The 19,978-nt window shown below is 42.9% G+C and overlaps 1 protein-coding gene across 3 annotated transcripts in view; it reads right to left on the bottom strand.

Moving 5' to 3' along the window:
* KCNK2 (potassium two pore domain channel subfamily K member 2) overlaps positions 1 to 19,978 on the bottom strand; it is a 132,156-nt gene that overhangs the window by 63,603 nt on the left and 48,575 nt on the right. For 2 of the 3 annotated variants that reach the window (XM_064709108.1, XM_064709109.1), the window contains exon 4: positions 10,624 to 10,934. In XM_064709108.1, coding sequence (XP_064565178.1) covers positions 10,624 to 10,934 — 311 coding nt within the window. Of the gene's footprint in view, positions 1 to 10,623; positions 10,935 to 12,658; positions 13,596 to 19,978 lie in introns of those variants that run through there. The other variant, XM_064709110.1, reaches the window with a different exon arrangement.

Raw genomic sequence — 19,978 nt, 5'->3', positions numbered from 1 at the left:
ATATTCACCTATGTAAACAAACCTGTTGTACATCCTATATAATTTAAGAAGAAAATAATATATATAAGTTTTTTAAATAAGTTTTTTTTTTACTGCCAGTATTTCTCATTGACTTTCTGTGTACATTTACTGATTCACATTTGTAAATTTGTCGATTGTTTTCAGCATAGTTTTAGTCACAAAGGGCCAGATGATGCCTTCATCATCACTGGGCTGTTGTTTCCAAACACACAATGTTATGCTTTCTTCTGGGCTGTGACCATGCTTGGAGAAGCTAGACTAGACACCAACAAAGCTGCTGCATTTCATTCCTTCAGTCATCTGTGAGAATGTTCCTGACTAACAGGGGCAAGAGGTGGCCAAGGTTACTGGTCTGCTGAGGTCAACACGGCTGTCTCATAAAGTCTTGAATGTTGCCTGCAGCTTTTTCAGGAAGGATGGCTGCATTTTCAGTTCTTTGGATCAGAGGATGACTTTTCTTCTTAGTCTGGCCAGCAATCGTAAGAAGATCATCATCTAAGACTATTCCCAAGAAAAATTTAAGAAGAAAATAATATATTGCATAACTCGTAACACTGAAAACCTGGGCTCCACTAACTTCACTAAGGGACAGGATCTCAGCCTTAGCCTTCAAATAACAGGCTTGTTATTCACTCAGATCTGTCTAACACCTTAACTCATGATCCTTCAGCCTATTTTTTGACTGATGTCTTACTACTACTGCAAACTTCATTTGTCATGAGTTTTCCTTCCTTCCTTCCTTCCTTCCTTCCTTCCTTCCTTCCTTCCTTCCTTCCTTCCCTCCTTCCTTCCTTCCTTCCTTCCTTCCTTCCTTCCTTCCTTCCTTCCTTCCTTCCTTCCTTCCTTCCTTCCTTCCTTCCTTCCTTCCTTCCTTCCTTCCTTCCTTCCTTCCTTCCTTCCTTCCTTCCTTCCCTAATTTCTTGATACCTTTGGCTTCTCCTAACTGAAACACTAGTGACAGTAACTCTGTGCATTTTGAATCTAAAAGCAGAATCATGGGAACTCTATAATCTGTTCAGTCATCATATGCTGCAGCCTTTAAACATTATGTGTGATTTCAACATGGGAACTTTTTGACTTCTAAAAATTATTTTCCATTATTAAAGTTAAATGACCTCCTCAGTGGCAATTTTTCTACTATTTTTTCCATATGTAAAATAAATTGTTTTAAAAATCAGTCTTGTTTCAACACTACAGAATTGGTCAGCATTAGAACAGGAATGTGGACAGATTAAATTCATAAATTATGCAGACTATTTCACTTGTCTTACAATCTTCCAGAGTCTTTGCCTAGTACTTGTTTCATATGAGGTGAGTGAGGACTGAGCAGAGGGTGGGTCACCCAGCACATGGCACCCAATCAAGGCCTCTATGCACAATGATTTTTAAAATTACAGTATATAAGTTACACTTACAGTAATGTGTTTTTCTTCTTTAATTATCTTTATAATGGTGAAAAAAATCAGGCCCTTTTTCTTGATAGTGAAGAGAGTCGAGATAAAATTTTGACACATTTTAAAATTTTAGAAAATTCCCATTTTTGAGTTAGGTGAATTCTTAGGCTTCCCCTGTACTGTATCTTAGGATAGACATGAAGTGTGTCTGAGATCAAGTCCTCACTTGCACTACACCCACACATCCCAGCTAGCTGGCTTTGCAGCCACTTTTGGGAACAAGCTTTAGCAGAGTATCAGAGAAAAGAGGCAGAGATGATGGAGCCCAGAGTGGACAGGCCGGGCATGAGCAGAGCTCCAAAAGCACATTAACATTATTTTCACACAACGCATTTTTTGCTTGAAATCAGAACACGGGGAAAAGGAGCATGAGAACACAAATCACATTTTAATTCAATGTCAGTATTTCATTTCCTATATAATTTAGAAACACTTTCTAATAAATACATTGTGCAGCTTTGTGTTATTCCTGTGGTCATGCAGGCATCTCTCTGTAGAGGCCATGCTGAACTTTACTTTGCAGATTAAGACATAGAATACTGTGGCTTTTCTTCTGTCAAAACAAGAGATAAAGCAGTCTTTTGAACAGCACAGTCATTTTCTGAGAACAGAAGACAATTCTAGGTCAGGGATTTCATCTTCTGGTGCTCTGACCCTGCAAGGAGTCAATGGCATTGACTGAGAAAAGGCAGCCTGCTGGCCAGAGAGCCACATCCACTAAGTGGATGCAGAGACACAGGAAAATAGGGAGAGTTTATAAAGTATGAAGGCTGGCCTCTGGTAGTCAACTGTTGTCTCACATGGAAATCAGGCAGAAATAAGTATGTGTCAAACCAGTCACTTCAAAGCTCATCTCCTTGTTCCACACCAGGCTCTGAATACATGTTTTTGTACCATCTTCCAGTCACTTCACTTCTATGAAATGATGTAACACAACAGTTCATTACTCTCAGCTCTCCTACTTAAGATTAAAATAGAATCACCTCAAATTATGCTCCTGATGAGATCCAGAGTGTGCTTTCTTTCGTTACCCAGCTTGTCAGGAGTTAGCTTGAGCTTCCTGGCAGTCATTTGACAAGTGGTGTCAAAAAAGTCAGATGTGCCTCAAAGTTTCTGAAAACCATTTCTCAGCCTGGATTTCTTCCTCCACTGCTACAGTTCTGCTGCCGTTTGACAAGGGCACTCTCCCTTTACAGTGTAAAGATACACCTCATATGGCCCAGCTACTGCACAAGCCCTGTGTTTTTATTTCAGCTTTGGTTTACAAGGCATGGAAATCCTAGTTCTCAGTTCAAAGGCACACCAGGATGCTTTTAACACTTAACAAACAACTCTTCAGCCTCAAAACACATGGTTTTGGGCCTTGATGTTGAAAGAGATTGCAATAATATTAGTATTATAATTCTGTGACTCCTTGTTTTTCTTTTCAGTTTGTATAACATAGAAGTGTGTTCTACACTGGGGACTAGTACCCCACATACTGAAGTACTGAAGGATTCTTTTCAATCTCTTTCACAGCTGCTTAAACTAAAAACATGCAGAAACATAATGAACAACATTTCTATTACAAATATGCATCACAAACCCCCTGGATTTCTATGTGTATAAATTCTCTGTGTGTACATACACACATATATATGCATGTATCTACACATGCACGTTCAGAGAAGAAGGTTTTTCTTTGCTCCTAGATATTACAGACTGGAAGAATTATGCAAACAGCTGTTCTGCAGAACTGACTTACTAATGAGTCATATCTGCCACCCTTTCTAAGACAAAAGCTGGCATTCAGATGCAATCAGGCTAAGCTAAGTTCTGGGTCCATAAAACTGTTCATCTGAAGGAAATGGAATCTTTACGGGTCTCAACACCGGAAACAGCAATAAAAGTTTGAGACCAATCAGCTTGAACAAAGAAGTGACAAGGGCAGTTAGAATTTATTTGTTATTCTCCTCCCAAATAATGCTTGAGAAGGATAAAAACCGCTTGAAAAAATCCTTTTGGCTTAGCTGTCCTGTCCATGGAGAAAATTCTCCCGGGTAAGAGAAAGTTTGGCCAAAAAAAAAAATCCCTCCTTCCAGGAGCTGAGTACAGAGCCAGAAGAGGGAGAAGAGCAGAAGTGCACACAGTCCAGGGGCTGCTGCAACCCATCCACACCCAGCCACAGCAGGTGGGTGTCTGTGTGAAGCACAGCTCTGGCTAAGGGTGTGGTCAAAGGTCTTTCACAGAAATCTTTCATTTAATAAATATTTCTCTGCTCTGGAGATTCAGGCAGAACTGAAGGGGGGAGGGGTTCAAAGTGCATTTGAACATTTATTTCTGACAGAGTGAAGCAGAAAGGAGACACAGACACAGCAAGAGAAAAAGAGACACAGGATGTAATCAGTTAGGACTGCCAGGACACCCAGAGTACATAAAGCCCAAGTGCTCTGATGGGCAGACATCTTACCAAGGACAGACACATGCACAACAACTCAAACTACAGCTCCTGTGCCCTGTGCTTTAACTGCTTTGGAAGTCCTTCATTCCTTCTTTCATTGCTGTGAAAACATCAACAGGCAGCTCTGCCACTGATATTTGCAATTTGTCATTAGCTTCATAACTGAAATGCAGATGGCACATTAAAAAAACTGATGCAATCTTATTTTGGATCCTCAGATAAATAAATAAAATAGAATGCAGCCTCAATTTCTTCTATGCTGGTCTATCTGTCTTTTCAAGGCTTTGAGTTTTACAAAGCATAAGTGCTGCTTCCAGGCTAGGATCATGACATGGGATAGTTTCTGCTTTCTTTTGGAGAGTCTAGAAGGAATTGCAAAAGGAGAGACTAAGAATATTAAGGGTTTAAACTGATACATTCAAATTATCTCAAAAGTTCCTGCTGAGAGTACTTGTAAGCTACAGCTCACAGGACTGAAAACATCTACAAATGCTGTGATTCAAAGAATTAACAAAATTTGTTTCAAGCTTAATAGATTTAGTTAATAAATGTTAATCTTGTCTAAGTAAATGTAGTATTTGTCTGAAAACGAGATCTTTGCATCTCTGTGTTTTCCTATCTTAAAAAATTATACAGCATACTCAAATACCCTATAATCTCTTGAAGAAAAAGGATTTACACTTCTTTATTTTAACAGTTTTCTATATAATCAGGGCTCAAAGAGCTTATCTGACTGAAATTAAATATATACCTGAAAAAACTATTTTCAGGCAAATATAATTTTCTTGTGGCTACATTGCAAATTGTAAAGAAGCCTGTGAAAGAGAGAGAATCATCAGTTACTGATGGAGGTGCAACTTAATGTAGTTACCTACCTTCAGCTATAAAAATGGAAACACAGCAAATGCACACTTTAAAGTAAAATATTTTTACAAGAAATTAATCACAGAAGAAGCCATGATGGCTTTCTGGTGATGCCAGTTTGAAGAAAGAAACACTGCTCCCATGTCATTCATAATTATGTCATGCTTCCCTCGAGAGAGATAAAGAGGCAAAAAAAGCATTTGTCCTCAAGGGAGATTTTTTTAAAAAATCCCATTTTTGGTCTCATTCATAATCTAAGAGATGAATGGAAAGAAAAGGGGCAGTGCAGCTGACACAAATGTGAGATGAAAACAGGAATGGCACACAACTCAGGATCCCTGCACGGAGAGCTGCTCTCCCCATGTCAGCCACAAGCCTGCACAGAACCCAGGGAGATCAGATTGTGGGATCCACGTCAGTTCAGCTCATCCTGGTGGCTCACTAATTCTTTTGGTTTGTTTGTTTATTTTAAATGCAAGCACATTTTTGTGGGCATTCAGTTTTCAGAAGAAGCCACGTGCTCTGAAAGGGGCTGGATTTAAAACTCTACAAAAGTATGACTGCTGAGACAGCTTGGTGCAGCACCCTGCAAACTTGTTCAGATTTCAAAATGAAGGTTTTATAAGACAAGAATTACCACACATAGCACTTGGAACACATTAAAAGATTGTGCTTTTTAGTGTAAGACTATTTTTTCCACTTGTTAGGGTTTCAGAATAAATATATTTGAAGGATATTTCTGCTAAAGGAACAGGAAATTAACAATATTCTATTATTAACTTATGTTCCATTGTACCTTTACTTGAAAACACTTTATTAATTTTCAGAATTAACTCACTAAAATAATTATAATAATTCACACCAGGTTGCTGGGACATTTTAGTTATATAAAATAATAGAACTAAAATTTTTCTTATTTCTATTTTTTGTATGCAAAAATAATGCATTAAACAACTTGCTTGGATATTAAAAGGAATTTTTTTTCCATTTTGGTTTAAAAAGGTCAATGTGAACAAATAACTACTGAGATCTATATAATTAGGTGGTATTTACATAAAAAGTTCTTCTCTTTTTTTTTCCTAATAATCTTTCTCTTTGGCAGGGGGACAAACAGTTGCTTCTAGTTGCCAAGACATCCCACAACTCAAAATATTGGCCACATCCCTATGTCCTAAGCACAACATGAGTTCTGGGCAAGGAGAAAGGAAATTGACAGTTTTTTCATGCACCTTATTTCCTCCATAGGATCTTTGGGATCCTCTAGAAAGAATGAGGTGTATGAAATGACAGTAATGACAATTTGATGACATTGCTGAGTATCAAATTCAGTCAGGCCCAACCTGTTTCCAGAGACAAACCCAGGAGATGAAGGAAGACACAAGTGTCTCATGCATGAGGACATGAGTGCCACCAGAACATAACCTAAGGTGTCTTTACCATTTGCTACCATTCACAGGGGCATAAACATAGCAGGATTTTTTTCAACATTATTGGCATTACATTTTGTGCATCTGAGTTTGGAGGATTTCTCTAACATTTTAAATGCTTAGTGGCAAGCTTGCTATAGGAAACAGTCAACAAACTAAAGAAAAATAGAAGTAGATTGAAATAATTAGATACAAGAGCTCCAGTTAGAGAATTATTTAATTCTTTAATGCTTATTGTTATTTGTGTGTATAGCCGGATTACTCCCAGGTTTCTATCAGCTTCTATCAACAAAAAGCTCAGTGGAGAGAGAAAAATTGTTGGGTGCAAGACATAAAAAATCTTTAGTGTAAATGAAGATCAGGTTTATATACTTCATCACACATTCATTAAGTCCACACAGTCTAAACTACATTTACTCTTTTATTCTGTCATCTCACAGTCCCTTTGCATTGCATGGCAGGGCCAATTTGAGAGCAGGCACAGGCAGAGAAACCAAACCACCATTCATGATGAATTGTAGAGAACTCTTCTCCAAAGGAAGAAAATGTAGGAAAGAACCTGGTCACATTCCTTTCTGCTGTTTTATAATATATTAGATATCACAAATAACCAATCCAATGCTTTCTCATCTGTTACCAAATGAGATCCTTGCAAGACCTTCCAACTGCAACTTTTTTAAAGCGAAGTCTAACATCAAACCATGCACAGCTTGCTGCTCTGTTGTATTCTCATTACTCACCCAGGTAGTGTTTGTACTTTTACAAGCCTCCCTCCTGGGGTATTTCTCTAGTTGTAAATTTAGATATACCACCCCTGAGTGCTGTGCACTGCCCACCTCAGCACCACTGGGGACAGCATCCAGTGATCCACTTAATGCTGTTGTTAATGCTGGCTTCAGGCTACAGCAAAAGGAGCTGGAATTGCCTGGAAAAACTGGTCTCTTGGGTGTACAGATATGCTCTGCATGACTTGTGCACATTTTTAATATGGTACTAAATGGAAGTGCTCACAAAATATCACGTTATGTACCCGGATATACCTCTCAAGGTCATGCATTGCTGTTGTTTATTTCAGGTATATTCTGTGACAGTGAGGCAACAACTGAAGTGCTTTAGACTGAAAGATTTGCAATGCTGGACCACGGAAGTTGAGACAGAAGTCATAAAGATCATGCGGTTTTTTGGGGGTTTTGGGGTTTTTTTTGTCAGCACAGGAATAAAGCTGCTGGATGGGGCTGAAAAGTTATGAGGAAAACACAGGTCCTTTTTCTGAGGCAGCTGAATTTACCTCACTGCCATCCTCAAAGCACTCTATTCCAATACCTTTGCACATTTTCTAGGCTGCATAGCAGCTCTCTGTTGCCCCATATTTTACATCTATATAAAAATATGATGTCTGTAAAAGTATAATTCTCACCTAGTACACCCAGAGGAGCCACACAATCAATGTGACAATACAAAGTTTCAGGAATTCAAAACCCAGGGAATAAACCTGTGCCTGCTGAAAAGTTGGCAACAGTATATATTGTTGTAGCAGGACAGGTTCTGGGGATTGGTGAGATAAATAAGGAAGGGAAAAATCCCTATCCTGTATGTATATATAGAAACACACAACACTGTTTTAAACAGCTTTGTGACAAAAGGAAGATTTTAGCCAAGGTCCTGGAAACTCCACAGCTCCTGGGTGCTGGAAACTGGACTGTCATTCCACTTGTGCTTTTTTTTTTTTTTAGCTGAATTTGTTGTCTCCAACTAGTGTCTCTGATGTGCTCACCTGAATAAGCTACCACATATTGCACTGCCTGTGGGCAGTTTTTGGGTAGTCAAGTCTGCTTCAGAGTAAGGATTAAACTCCAGAGCAGAAGTTTGTGAAGATTGAAAAAGCCTGGTATGACAAGCACCTTCAGCAATGACTAGCATGAAAGAGCCAAAACAGTATCTGGATTCCCAGAACACAAAGTTCAAGAAGAAAAGTTGCAATTAATTTCATTATAGTTCGACTCAAGGTAAATTCTTGATTAAAGAAGCCATTACAGTCTGTAAGCTCTGTAATTTTCTTCACACAAACTAATCATTCCAGCTCCCTTCTGCTCTAGTACCTATTAATTTTCGGTTTTATAGCTTTCAGTGAATTCTTAAATAACATTTACTTTTTCCTTGCACGCACTATTTGTTTTTATTCATACAGACATCCAACAAAATCTGAAGAAACACTGCATTATATTGTAATAGCAGTCAGGCACAATCCCAGTGAGACAAAAAGTATTTCACTAATTTAGTTTTTGTGGCAAAGTGGCAACTAGGGGAAGAAATATAAGCCCAGTGAGTAAGATAGTAGCCTAGACCTGGAAAAATGAATTTGAGACTCTCTTTTACCATTGCTTTTCCATTTTACTTTGGGAAAGCAGAATTTCCCAACCCTTAATGTTATTCACTTGATGCTATTGACTCACACTTTGCATAAAGCAAGGCACCCAAAGATGCTCCCTGTGCCCCAGTTCTGCTCCTGTGGAAGGAATGGAACTGCACATTCCTACCTCCACATCATGGTGCTCTTTACAGAGAAGCAGAGGGGATCAAAGGCAAATTAAGTTTTCCATTGACCCCAACAGCAAGCAGAGCAAACTCTTTCCACAATTCTCTCTCATCCATGTGCTGTGGGAGGCTGTGTCACCTCCCCATGCTTCACACGCCTGTGTTTTTCTGGTTGTGGCAAGATCATTAGTGGAGATGGAAGCTGATGCTGATATGGTTATCTGTTCTCTGATGGTTGCACTGAAACTCATTTATTTTACACAGAACATCAAATGGGCGTTGAATGCTGATTAAGTGGTTTTTTATTATCAATCTGTGCTTCTGGGCAGAGAATCATAAATGCTAAAATATCTAAGTACTCCTGAGCAAACTTCAACAGTTTTTGCCTTAAGGTCCATCTCACAGATGATGTAAGATAATATTGCTTCAAAATTTCTTTTTTTATCTTCACAAGTACAGTATCTGACCTAAAAATTTCATAGGAGGATATTTATAGTAGCTACAAGAGTTATTTTTCATCAGAATGTGCTTGTGTATTTCTCTGAAAGATTATCTTACATTCTGCTGGTCAAACCACTGGAACACAGTTATTACCCAGCATCTAAATCACTATGAGCAGCATCTCCTCAGGCATGCCTCGCTGGACTCGTGGAGAGAGGAGCTGTCTGACAGGCATTTTAAGGGTAGCAGTTTTGGAATATGTTTTAGCAACAAGGCAGGGGAGAAATCACAAAATACAAGACATTTTCCCAGCTTACCTTTAAAATTCAGAAGTAGTGTACCATAAAAATAACTCAGCACATCAGAACTCTACATTTAAAACTGAAAAAAGAAAACATGTCCATTCTAATGCTCAATGCAGATTGGTCTGGAGAGGTAAAACCAGCTTCTAAACTCACAGCCATACCTGCTGACAACAACACTTCCAGAATTTTTTTCTGCCCATGCATCTGGCATGCTCCATAGTTCCTGCTTGCCATAGTCTGGGTGCCCAACACCCTCTCCTGCTTTCCCTGTCCCATTCTTGGGCTCTGCAGACTCAGATAGCCCCATGGACACTGCTAAGGAAGGAGTCAATCCTTGCCAACTCTTGACTGTTCACTCGAGTCTCCCATTTCATTGTCCCATGCCAGAACTGATGTGATTTGGCAGCCCTCTGCTATTCCCTCCTGTGCCACTGGATATTCATAAGAACATGGGAGTTAAGTTGGAAGGGGATTGATAAGGCTCCAGATCTAGTTCTGCGCTACTGCAAATAAATATCTCCCATGGTTCTGAGGCAGAGGACCTGCAAGGGTAAAGTCATGTTAATAGGAACACACCAATGTACATCATTTGTGGATGTGCCTTTAAGAAGCAGAGAAATTTGAGATTTAAGATCAAAGTAGGAAGTCCATGGTGCTTTCCTGTACTTAAAACAAAATCAATATAAAGAAACATACAGCTGGAAGGAACGCTAGCTTGATAAAATCACAGTAAATTAGGAGTCCTTCAAGGCAATGGATGGTGTAGCTTCTTCCTCAGAATTAGGCACTTCAAATATTGACAGAACTTGTAAAGCACAATCAATATACCAATTCCTTTGTGAACTATTAATTATATATATTGCTGATGAATAATCATTTAATTAGCATAATGGGAGGCTTCAGTGAAAAGGCCCTCTACCAAGCATACTGGACCTAAAAATAGCTATTGCTAATTTTTTTTCAATCACGATGCTTTGCATGAAAATGCAAATGCTCAGCTTCTGGTCTAACACTTGTTACATCGCTCGGCCAATACAGAGCACTGCCTATAAAGGTTTTGCCCCTTATCACTGCAGCACTGCCATGTATCATTTGTTCCTCTAAGGCAAGGTGATGAGGGGTTTGGTATGGATTACCTGAATCAGTTCATCAAGCTCTGTTGCATTCACACAGGAATGCTGAGATACAAACGTCTGCTTCTGAATCACAATGGTGGTTCTCTGGGAGGTCTCATGAGGCTGCTCCAGGGCTTTAAATACTGTTGCTCCAATTATTAAATACACGACTACCACCAGAAAAATTGTTGAGACTGTCTTCCATTTCATAACATTAATGGCTGAATCGTTTTCCTCCCGTGAAGCGAGCACGGTAGGCTTGGTGGAAAATGATAATCTTGGTTTGGAGTTCTGAGTGGCCGATTTGGGATCCAGCAAGTCAGGTGCCGCCACTGGCAAAAACAGAAAAAGAAAGTTAATGTTTACAGTGCCACTCAGATTTCACTAACTAAACTTCTTGTCAAGAGATTACACAAATTCTGTTGCTTCTAAATGGAATTCTTAAACTGCTTCATCTTTCTTTTAATCCCATAACACCTTACAACTCAGATCTTACTCAGATCTGTTGCTCTGAGTAGTAGTGTCCATCTTACATGTATAAGCACATTTGGAACATTTTCTATGTCTGTCCCCATATGATATGGAATCATTTCCAAAAGCATACTTCCCCTACATCCTTGCATTACATTAAATTACTCTAAGGTAGTATTTTGCTGCAGAGATTTTTTATGTCCACTGCTCTCTCAAGCACTGCTGAGCAGTCTTCCAGCTGTGTTCTACCTCAGCACTACAGAAGTATCAGGAAAATACAAAACTGCATCTCTTTCAGCTATTTTATCCTATGCTCCAACAAATGCTCTTGGAGAACAGCTGTGTGATCACTTCTAAACTCCCCAGACACAATCTTAAAAATAAGACATTGCTCATCATACTGGTCTTAACAGGCTAATTGTTTATTGATTACACCTTTCAGAAAACAGCAGCACAACACATGTGTGCTTACTGGAAGAGTCGTGCATTTGTTACAGCAGGTACTTCTATTTACAGCTACAAAAACCCCACCGGGTTAGGAAAAGAGTGGCTGAGTGTGTTAATCAAGTACTTGGATAACTCATGTGACTACCAGTAACTACATGGGCACTAAAAAAAAATCCTCCACATCAAGTCCAGATAAAGGTCTCCTGCAGGAAGATGGTCACGGCAAGTAACCACACAAGCTATATTTAAATTGTTTTGAATGACCAGGACGTTTTAAATGGCCACGACAGCTCTTCCAGCCGCTGGTGGGAAAAGCTCAGATCTAAATCGAGAGGAAAGTCTCCCACAGGACGGCGGAGAAGGGATGCGTCCCTGCAGGGAAGGCGGTGGTACTTGGCAGAGTCGCCGGCCGGGCACCCGCCGGGCTCGGGCACACGCCGCTGCTCCGGGAGAAGGGCTCGGGGGCAGAGCGGCAGCCCCGGGGGGCCGGGCCGGGACGCGGAGCATCCCTGGCATCTCGCGGGGTGGGCGCCGGGCGCTCCAGGCGCGCCGCGGTCACGCCTCCCACGGCTCCGGCCCCCGCCCCACGGGCACCGGCGGCTGGGGCACGGCCCCCCCGTCCCGCACCTTGCCGGGGGAGCCCCTTTCCCGCCGCCGCCTCCTCTCCTGCGGCAGCCCCCGAGCCCTCCCGATCCCCAGGGCCGGTGCCGGGGAGCGCTCTCGGCGCGGCCGGGGCCGCCGAGCCCGCCCGGAGCAGCGCCGACCCGCCGCGGCCGCCGGCGGCGAACAAAGGAGCGGGCACCGGGCACCGCCGCTCCGCCGCCCCCGCCCCGCGGCCGGTGCAACGCGCCGGGGCCGCCGCCGCCCCCGCGGGGTGCAGCCCCGGTAGCCCCCGCGGAGCCGCCGCCAGCTGGGATGCTCCGCCGCGGGGAGCGGCGCGGGGGCGAGGCGGCCCGCGGCGGAGCCGGGGCGCGGCGGGAGCGGGGCCGGGAAGGGAGGGGAGAGGAGCCAGGCAAGGTACAAAGGAGCCCCGGGCCGCCGCGGGGAGCATCCCGCTGTCCGGTGCGGGGGAAGCAGGGGCGCATGCAGCATCCGCAGGGCTGGGAGCGGGGAGGCACGCCATTGTGCTCGTACTCACTTCTTATTTACCGACCCGGTGCCCTCTCCTCGCTCCACGGGCAGGCATTTTTTCTATGCTTGGATAGATACAGTTAGAGCAAATTCAAAACAAAAATTGAAAAAAAAAAAAAAAAGGAAAAGAAAAGAAAGGCAGGAGCAGACCGATAGGAAGAGGCTGATGGATGGGTCTGGAGGAGAGGGAGCGGCAGGGGCGGGCGGGCTGGCAACGCGGATCCCGCCGGCTCTCCCCGGCCCCGCGGCGTGCGAGGTGCCTCACGTCGCGCATCGCGCATCGCACATCGCGGCGCTCCGTGTGTGCGAGTGCGTGCGAGTGTGTCCGTGTGTGCCTGAGCGCCCGTGTGTGTGTGTGTGTGTGTGTGTGTGTGCGTGTCCGTGCGCGCTCCGGTGCGCCGGGCGTGCGGAGCAGCCCGAGCCCGGCGGTGCCTTTTGTGGGGCGGCGAGCAGCCGCACCGCTGCTCGCCCCCCCCGCCCTTCCGCGCCCCTTCCGCGCCCCCCGCCGGCGGGGGGGCAGCTCCGCGCCCCTCCCGGCCCGCCGGGGCTGCGCGCCCTCCGCCCCGCCGCCCGCTGGGCAGATGCTGCTGGGCGCCCGGGGGAAGGTGGAAGGGGAGCCCGGGGAGGCAGAGCGGTACCTGCTCTTCTCTCCAGGAGAGCAAGGTCTCGCCTGGAAACAAGCGAGGAGAGGGGAGGGACAGAGGGAGGAGGAGAAGGCACCGGCCAACCCCGCCGGCGAGGCTGGACCTGCCGGCGGTCCCCGCTCCGGCCCCACAACCCGGTCGCCTCGCCCGAGACTCCCCGTGAACTTTTGAACTGTCCGAAATGTCACCGAATTAGCAGGAGAGCGGGGACAAGCGGGGACACCTCGGCCCTCGCCGGGGAACGGCGCGGGGCTGAAGGGCCAGGCGGTTCCGTCCTCCCCGGCTCGGCCTGATGTTAACCCGGTGCTCGGCAGCCCGGGTGTGCTGCTGCAAGGAGTTAACTAGGTGGGATCTGGGAGGCAGGGATGCTAGCTCCTCTCCTATCGCACGCGCCGCCTGCGCACCGCCTTCTTCCATTTCTGTCTGATAGATACATCAGAAATGCTGCTTCAACTGTGCTTTCTGCCACTAAAAAGCCTGAAATTATCCTTGCTCTCTTTGCCGTGGGCTAACTCCCCTATTTGCCAGTCATCTGGCACCTGTGACACTATCCATGGGTCAGTTGTTCACACTGAGGTGAAGAGCATGAAGACAAATCCTAGAAGAGGATTTACCAAGAGAAACCAAAAACTGCTCCCACAGCCACTGTCTAAAAAGCCTAAAAAATTACCTTAACAAATGGGTATAAGTCTCAAGCATTTAAAGCCAGAGGCTGTATCTGTAAAATGGCCAAAGACAGTCATACATCGGGTGTTTAATGGGCTATAATCCCACTTAAATCAGCAGCACCATCAGCAAACACTTTAGAAGTCACTTATTTTAACGCTTCTCCATATCAATGTGACATAATACAAATGAGTGTAATATTGAGTTCCTCAGGACTCCCATTTCAGCAACATCAATCACACCACTCTCACGCTGCATGTCCACAAGTCTCCAGAAGATGCAGCACAGGGCAGGAAGCTGTCCCTGCTATTTCAGAGCGAGCTGTAGCTCATTGCTGCCCATCCCTGGGAACCATCAGAGCACTTGTCGAGTATGGAGAGCCTCTGGGCCCAATCCAACAGCCCCTTGCAAGCAGATCTTCAGTCACAGGGTTGGCTTCATCAACATAGACCTAATACTCAAACATAAGATAAATGTCTGCTTCTGACTGCTGATACTCCCTCATTCAAGGAATTCTCAAAGATGTAAGATTCTCACACCTGAATATTTTTAATATAAAATACTGTCCCCCCAAAAAAAATAATATTTTCTCCTTTCTTTCCAGCAGATTTCTTAATCATTAGCCTATGTAAACACTGGCTGTTCCTATCTCATGGAAAAGAGTAATTTCGCAGGATTTCTTTGAACATCCTATGGAAAAACAGGCGTGAACATTTTCCTCCATGCTGACCTGTGTCTCCATAAAATACTGTGGAAAATACTACATGCCTTTCTTTAGCAATCTAAATATTTGGAATGAGATTTTGTTTTTCTTTGAGTGAAGGAGTTATTATTAAAAGCTTTAAAAGGCTCATATTTATTGCCTACAAATTGAAATCCATGGGAAGCTTTCCAATAGCTTCGGGAGGGTTTGGAGCAGGCCTTAAATTTAGTGATTCCACCCAATGGGAAGAAACCATTTTGAGATCTGCTCCAGGAATGACTGCATTGGTGCCTTAACCTTAAGACCTGAGGAGCTATCTCTGGGGAAGAAGTTATTTCCATTAATTACCTAGTAAACATCTCCAATGTCTAGTTTCAGCTGGCTGATATTTTCCACCTATTGTGATCCCAGATGCAATCCTCAGCTGGATCCTCATCTCACACTTACTTTGAGTGGACTTGAGCTGTCCATTCTCATTTCTAGCAGGGATATAAACGCTCCACATACAGCATCGATCTTCAAATTCAGCAAGAAAACCAGTAATTCTTTTTGTAGTCTACAATAAAAACCATTGTGTACAGCAACTCCTATTTTCTGGAGGCCTTTTACAGCACTAGCCTTTACTCTATGGAGTGGTGCCCATCAATATTTTTTTTTGCAATGTACACCACACATTGTTTGAACATTGTGTGTGACCACTTTGCCCTCAAATTTGGAACTGACATTCGACCAGCTTGACGCATCAGGCCTGAGCTTTGCTAAACAAACACACTTAAATGCAGTGCTGACAAAACTTCCCACTAACCAACACAGACAAAATTTAATAATAAAAGGGGCTAAAACACAGAGCTCCAGCCTTGCAAGCAAATGGATTTGCTGCTGAGCCAAGGACATTTATCTGAACAAAGTGGGAAAAAATTTTCTAAGATTAAGTGTAAGCAGGTTTGTGTATTTCATGCTAACATGAGAAAAACTCACAATGTACAGGACTGTCAAATGCTGTCTAAAAATGTACTGGCATAATTTGGGATGACCACAATACTCACAGACGGTGGGTACTGGAAGCTGCTCAACTCTTTGAAATGTTAAAAGTAGGCTCAGCCAAGAGAGACAGGCATGCAGCATGCAGAGGAAGTTGAAGTTGCATGATAAACACAGCAATCCCATATTCATGGAAATAACAGCTGCAGATGACCTAAACATAGCTTTGATAGGACACAAGATCACTTGCAGAGAAACAGTTATTCCAGAGAAGTATTACCCTATAAAGACCAATTTGAAAGTCTCAAGTAAAAGGTACTCTTACCTGTCAGTAACACTTTCTTTTCCTCTTCCTAATTCAGGAGCTATCCCCTCCCTGGGAGGTCATGAAGAACACTTGCTTTGCACCCAGAACAAGAGGCTTCTGCTAAGCCCCCACCTCTGTGAGCAATAAATGCTCTTCTCCTTTAAGCAGCTGTGTAATGGGAGGCACCACAGGTTCCAGCCTTCCTCAATCTTATTTAGCTGCTGAGAATTTCTATACTCCCAAGGGACTTCTACAACAAGGGTTCCAGTGAGGGCATTTGCCTCGCTGATTTCAACAGCAGCTTATTCATGTGGGCACCTGTTTGATTGGCCACAGGGAACCTGTGCCTCTGATCAAACAGTGGATTGCTATAGGCTTTGGGACCTCCTGAACACAGCATCCTCTCTTCCTCATCACATACTAGCAGGAAACCTCTGCCTCTCTTCAGAATTTGGCCAAACTGTACATCCAGTTGAAGTCAAGGACAAACCTCTGTTACTGCTAGGTTTCATTACCAGAAAGCTTTGCAGAAACACTACTGGACTTACATAGTAAGTTAATTTTAAGGTTCATTTTACTTATTCAGCAGAACTTACAAATTACTTGTCTCTTGACTTCTTTGGAGACATTAAAAGATCTCTGTCAGTTCTTTATGGATAATTATGACATTTAAGGCCATGCCATGCCACTGTATTTCACCATAAACAATTAGCTGTATCCTGCTATGGGAATTTAAACTAAATGAGGGATTAATGGCACACAGCCTGCTTCTCTGTGGAGCAAAGGAGAAGGCAGACCATGTTCTTCACAGGCAGCAAGGATGCCAGGCTGCTTGAGTGACTATGCTGAAAACACACCCTCCCAGCACTGGGGAGAAGGCAATAGGCAGGAGACACTTGCAGCTGAGTGGCACTCAGCCCTCCTCTGCCTCTGAAAATGGTAAAGCCATAAAACAGACATATTGAAAAATATGTGATCTCATCTAATTCACATTTTGAAATGAGTTAAGCATACATAGGGCAACTAGAATATGTACTGCAAATCACAGAATCATAGAATGTTAAGTGTTGGCAGCGACCCTAAAGACCATCTGGTCCCAACCCACCTGCCATGGGCAGGGACACCTCCTACTAGACCAGGTTGCTCAAAGCTGTATCCAACCTGGCCTTGAACAGCTCCAGGGTTTGGCATCCACAACTTCTCTGGGCCACCTGTTCCAGTGCCTCACTACCCCCAGAGTAAAGGATTTCTTCCTAATATCTAAACTAAAATTCCCCTCTTTCTAAGTTATACCCATTCCCTCTTGTCCTGTCACTGCAGTTCCTGACAAAGAGTCCCTCTCCTGCTTCCCTGTAGGGCCCCTCAGATAATGGAAGGTTGCTATGAGCTCTCTGTGCAGCCTTCTCTTCTCTGAGCTGAACAGCCCCAAATTTTTCAGCCTGTCTTTGTAGGGCAGGTTCTCCAGTCCTGTTTTCAACTTCATTACCTCTCTGGACTTGCTCCAGCTGTTCTATGTCCTTCTTATGTTGGGGTCTCCAGATCTGGATGCAGCACTGCAGGTGAGGACTCACCAGAGCAGAGTAGAGGGGGAGAATCACCTCCTTTGACCTGCTGGCCATGTTCCCTTGGATGCAGCCCAGGGTTTGGTTGGCTTTCTGGGCTGTGATGCACATTTCCAGCTCATGTTGCATGACACCTCCTGAGCATGTCAGGGTCCCTCTGGATGGCATCCCTTCCCTCCAGCGTGTCGACTGCACCACCCAATATTAATGAGTTCTACCTCACTAACAAGTTATTACACCTACAGGAGTGTCTGTCCTACAGTGTGACAAATTATTTATTCAGCAGAAAAGCCATTGTTTCTCACCTCATCAATTACTAGAAAAAATGTTTACATGTGCTCATCTATTTTTATACAGATGAGTTGTCAGTCTTAATTATGTTCTAATTCTTTCCATTGCTAGCAAGCCTTATCTATCTATCCACTTGCAGCAAGAGGGAAGTTGTTTCAGAACTTGTAAAGCACTGACTGTTGTAATTAATATTGTGAATGTGTATTTTTCTTTACTGACTTGCAAATCTCCCAGTGGGTTTCCTCCCGGCCTGTGTCGTATTATCAGACCTAATGGGATTTATTTATCACATGTTCTGCCACTGTTTTTTTTTCATATTTGTTTCGACAAATCTATTATGCTTGGAGTGCTTCAGAAGCAATGATTATAACTAACTTTCAGTGCCATTTTCATCAATGATAAATGGGAATTGCCGTATGTCACCATTATTATGGATTATTTATGCACAGAAAAATCTTACGACTGCTTTGAATTACTGATGTCCTTGATGGACAGCTAGTAGTGCCTTGGGATGATTATAAAATGCTTTTCTGTAATCACCAAAATGTTCTGCAAAATTACTGGTTTGTAATTTGTTTTCCATTTTTGCCATTGTGGTCTCTTCAAATAAGGAGACTGACAATGGGAATATCTAGATTTCATATCTGTCTGTCCACACCCAATAGTACCAACCACGCAACTGATTTTCATGGTGCTACTGGATGAGATGAGATGGAAACCTAATCTTCATATTGTCTTTGCAGACTGGAAAAGAGCAGGGAATATTTTGAAAGAAAAAAACATATGTATGACTGCACACCTCAGGCCTGATGAGAATTGCCAAAGTTTGTGCTGACTCTAAAGGGGATTTTCCTTGAGTCAGTAAGCTTACTTTTAAATCATGCCTTGAGGAGAGGAGGACTTTTTGTATTTGTAAAGTACTATAGTCCACATTTTAGGGAACTCTAGAATTAGTGGCACAGAGTTATGACACAGCAATCTGAAAATAAAATAAAATACAGACAGGGGACACTGGAAATCACCTAAAATAGCATTAGTGCTTTTCTTTTCGAGTAATTCACAAATCAAATTTGGAAGAAACAAAACAAAACAGACAAAGAGAAAACAAGAGAAAATAGCCTTGGCAATACTAAATAAGTATCATGCAGGGCTAATGAAAGAACTTGCTAGCAGAAATAAAGAATACAAATGAGGTGATGAAAAAGGAGAACATTAGGTATCTATGTTTTAAAACCACCAGACTCTACTCTATCTGGCTTTAGCCATAAAAGCATAAAAGTGTAATGAAATCCATGAATTATTTTCAAATATGCACAAGAGAATATTTTTTGGCAAACTCTATGTTCAGCTACATAGAGGTATGTCTGGAAAGGATGCTACAGTTTTTTAAAGAAAGATAACTTTTGGTAGTCTTTTCTTTTTTTTTTTTTTTTTTTTTTAATTCAGTAGATTGTTCTAGTGCGTGTTCTTTCTCCTGTGAAAAAGATGTCACTAACAACATACAGGCAGAAAGCTGGGTGAGCAGAGCCCAGTTCTCATAAGGTATTTGGGCAGCAAGAAACATAAATTCCTGCCATTCAGATGCATCATGCATTGGCATTGCTCAGCACTTCCATCCTTGAAGGCACTTCCTTCTATTTTCTTTAAAGTGTGATCTTGAACTTGAGGGCTTAGTGGTTTAATCTTTGACTGGCAGTTATGGACTGTGTTGGCAGGAGAACAGTCTACTCATGCTCACCTCTTCAGCTTTGAAGTGGCTTCTAATCCACGTACTTTTGCTGGAAGAAAGGTGTTTCTACTGTGTCCTGCCACTGATGTTAAGCATGCAAAGAAACTCAGCCATGGGCTTGTACAGTCTTATGTTTTATTTTCTCTTGGTAGAGGGAACATTAAAAGTTGGACTCTGGCTCCAAGGAAAATATAGGTAGAAAATACAGGGCAAGACTGGCCCATATTTTCCTCTTTGCACAGCAAATATAAATATACCCCAGATGTAATACCCCAGGCACCAAACAGAACCAGATGCGCTTAGGGCTTGGCCTGGTGAGAAAGTTATTTTGTATGATCCCTTCACATAAAACAGCTAAAATTAATATTATGAAATTTCCATTACATTTTAGCAGCCTGGACATAAAAGCTGTTCTATTTCTAAAATTCTCAGCAGATTAATATT

The sequence above is a fragment of the Zonotrichia leucophrys genome, chromosome 3 (genome assembly GCF_028769735.1).
Source record: "Zonotrichia leucophrys gambelii isolate GWCS_2022_RI chromosome 3, RI_Zleu_2.0, whole genome shotgun sequence".
In the NCBI taxonomy this organism is placed as follows: domain Eukaryota; kingdom Metazoa; phylum Chordata; class Aves; order Passeriformes; family Passerellidae; genus Zonotrichia; species Zonotrichia leucophrys.
This window is presented reverse-complemented; position numbering and strand designations above follow the sequence as displayed.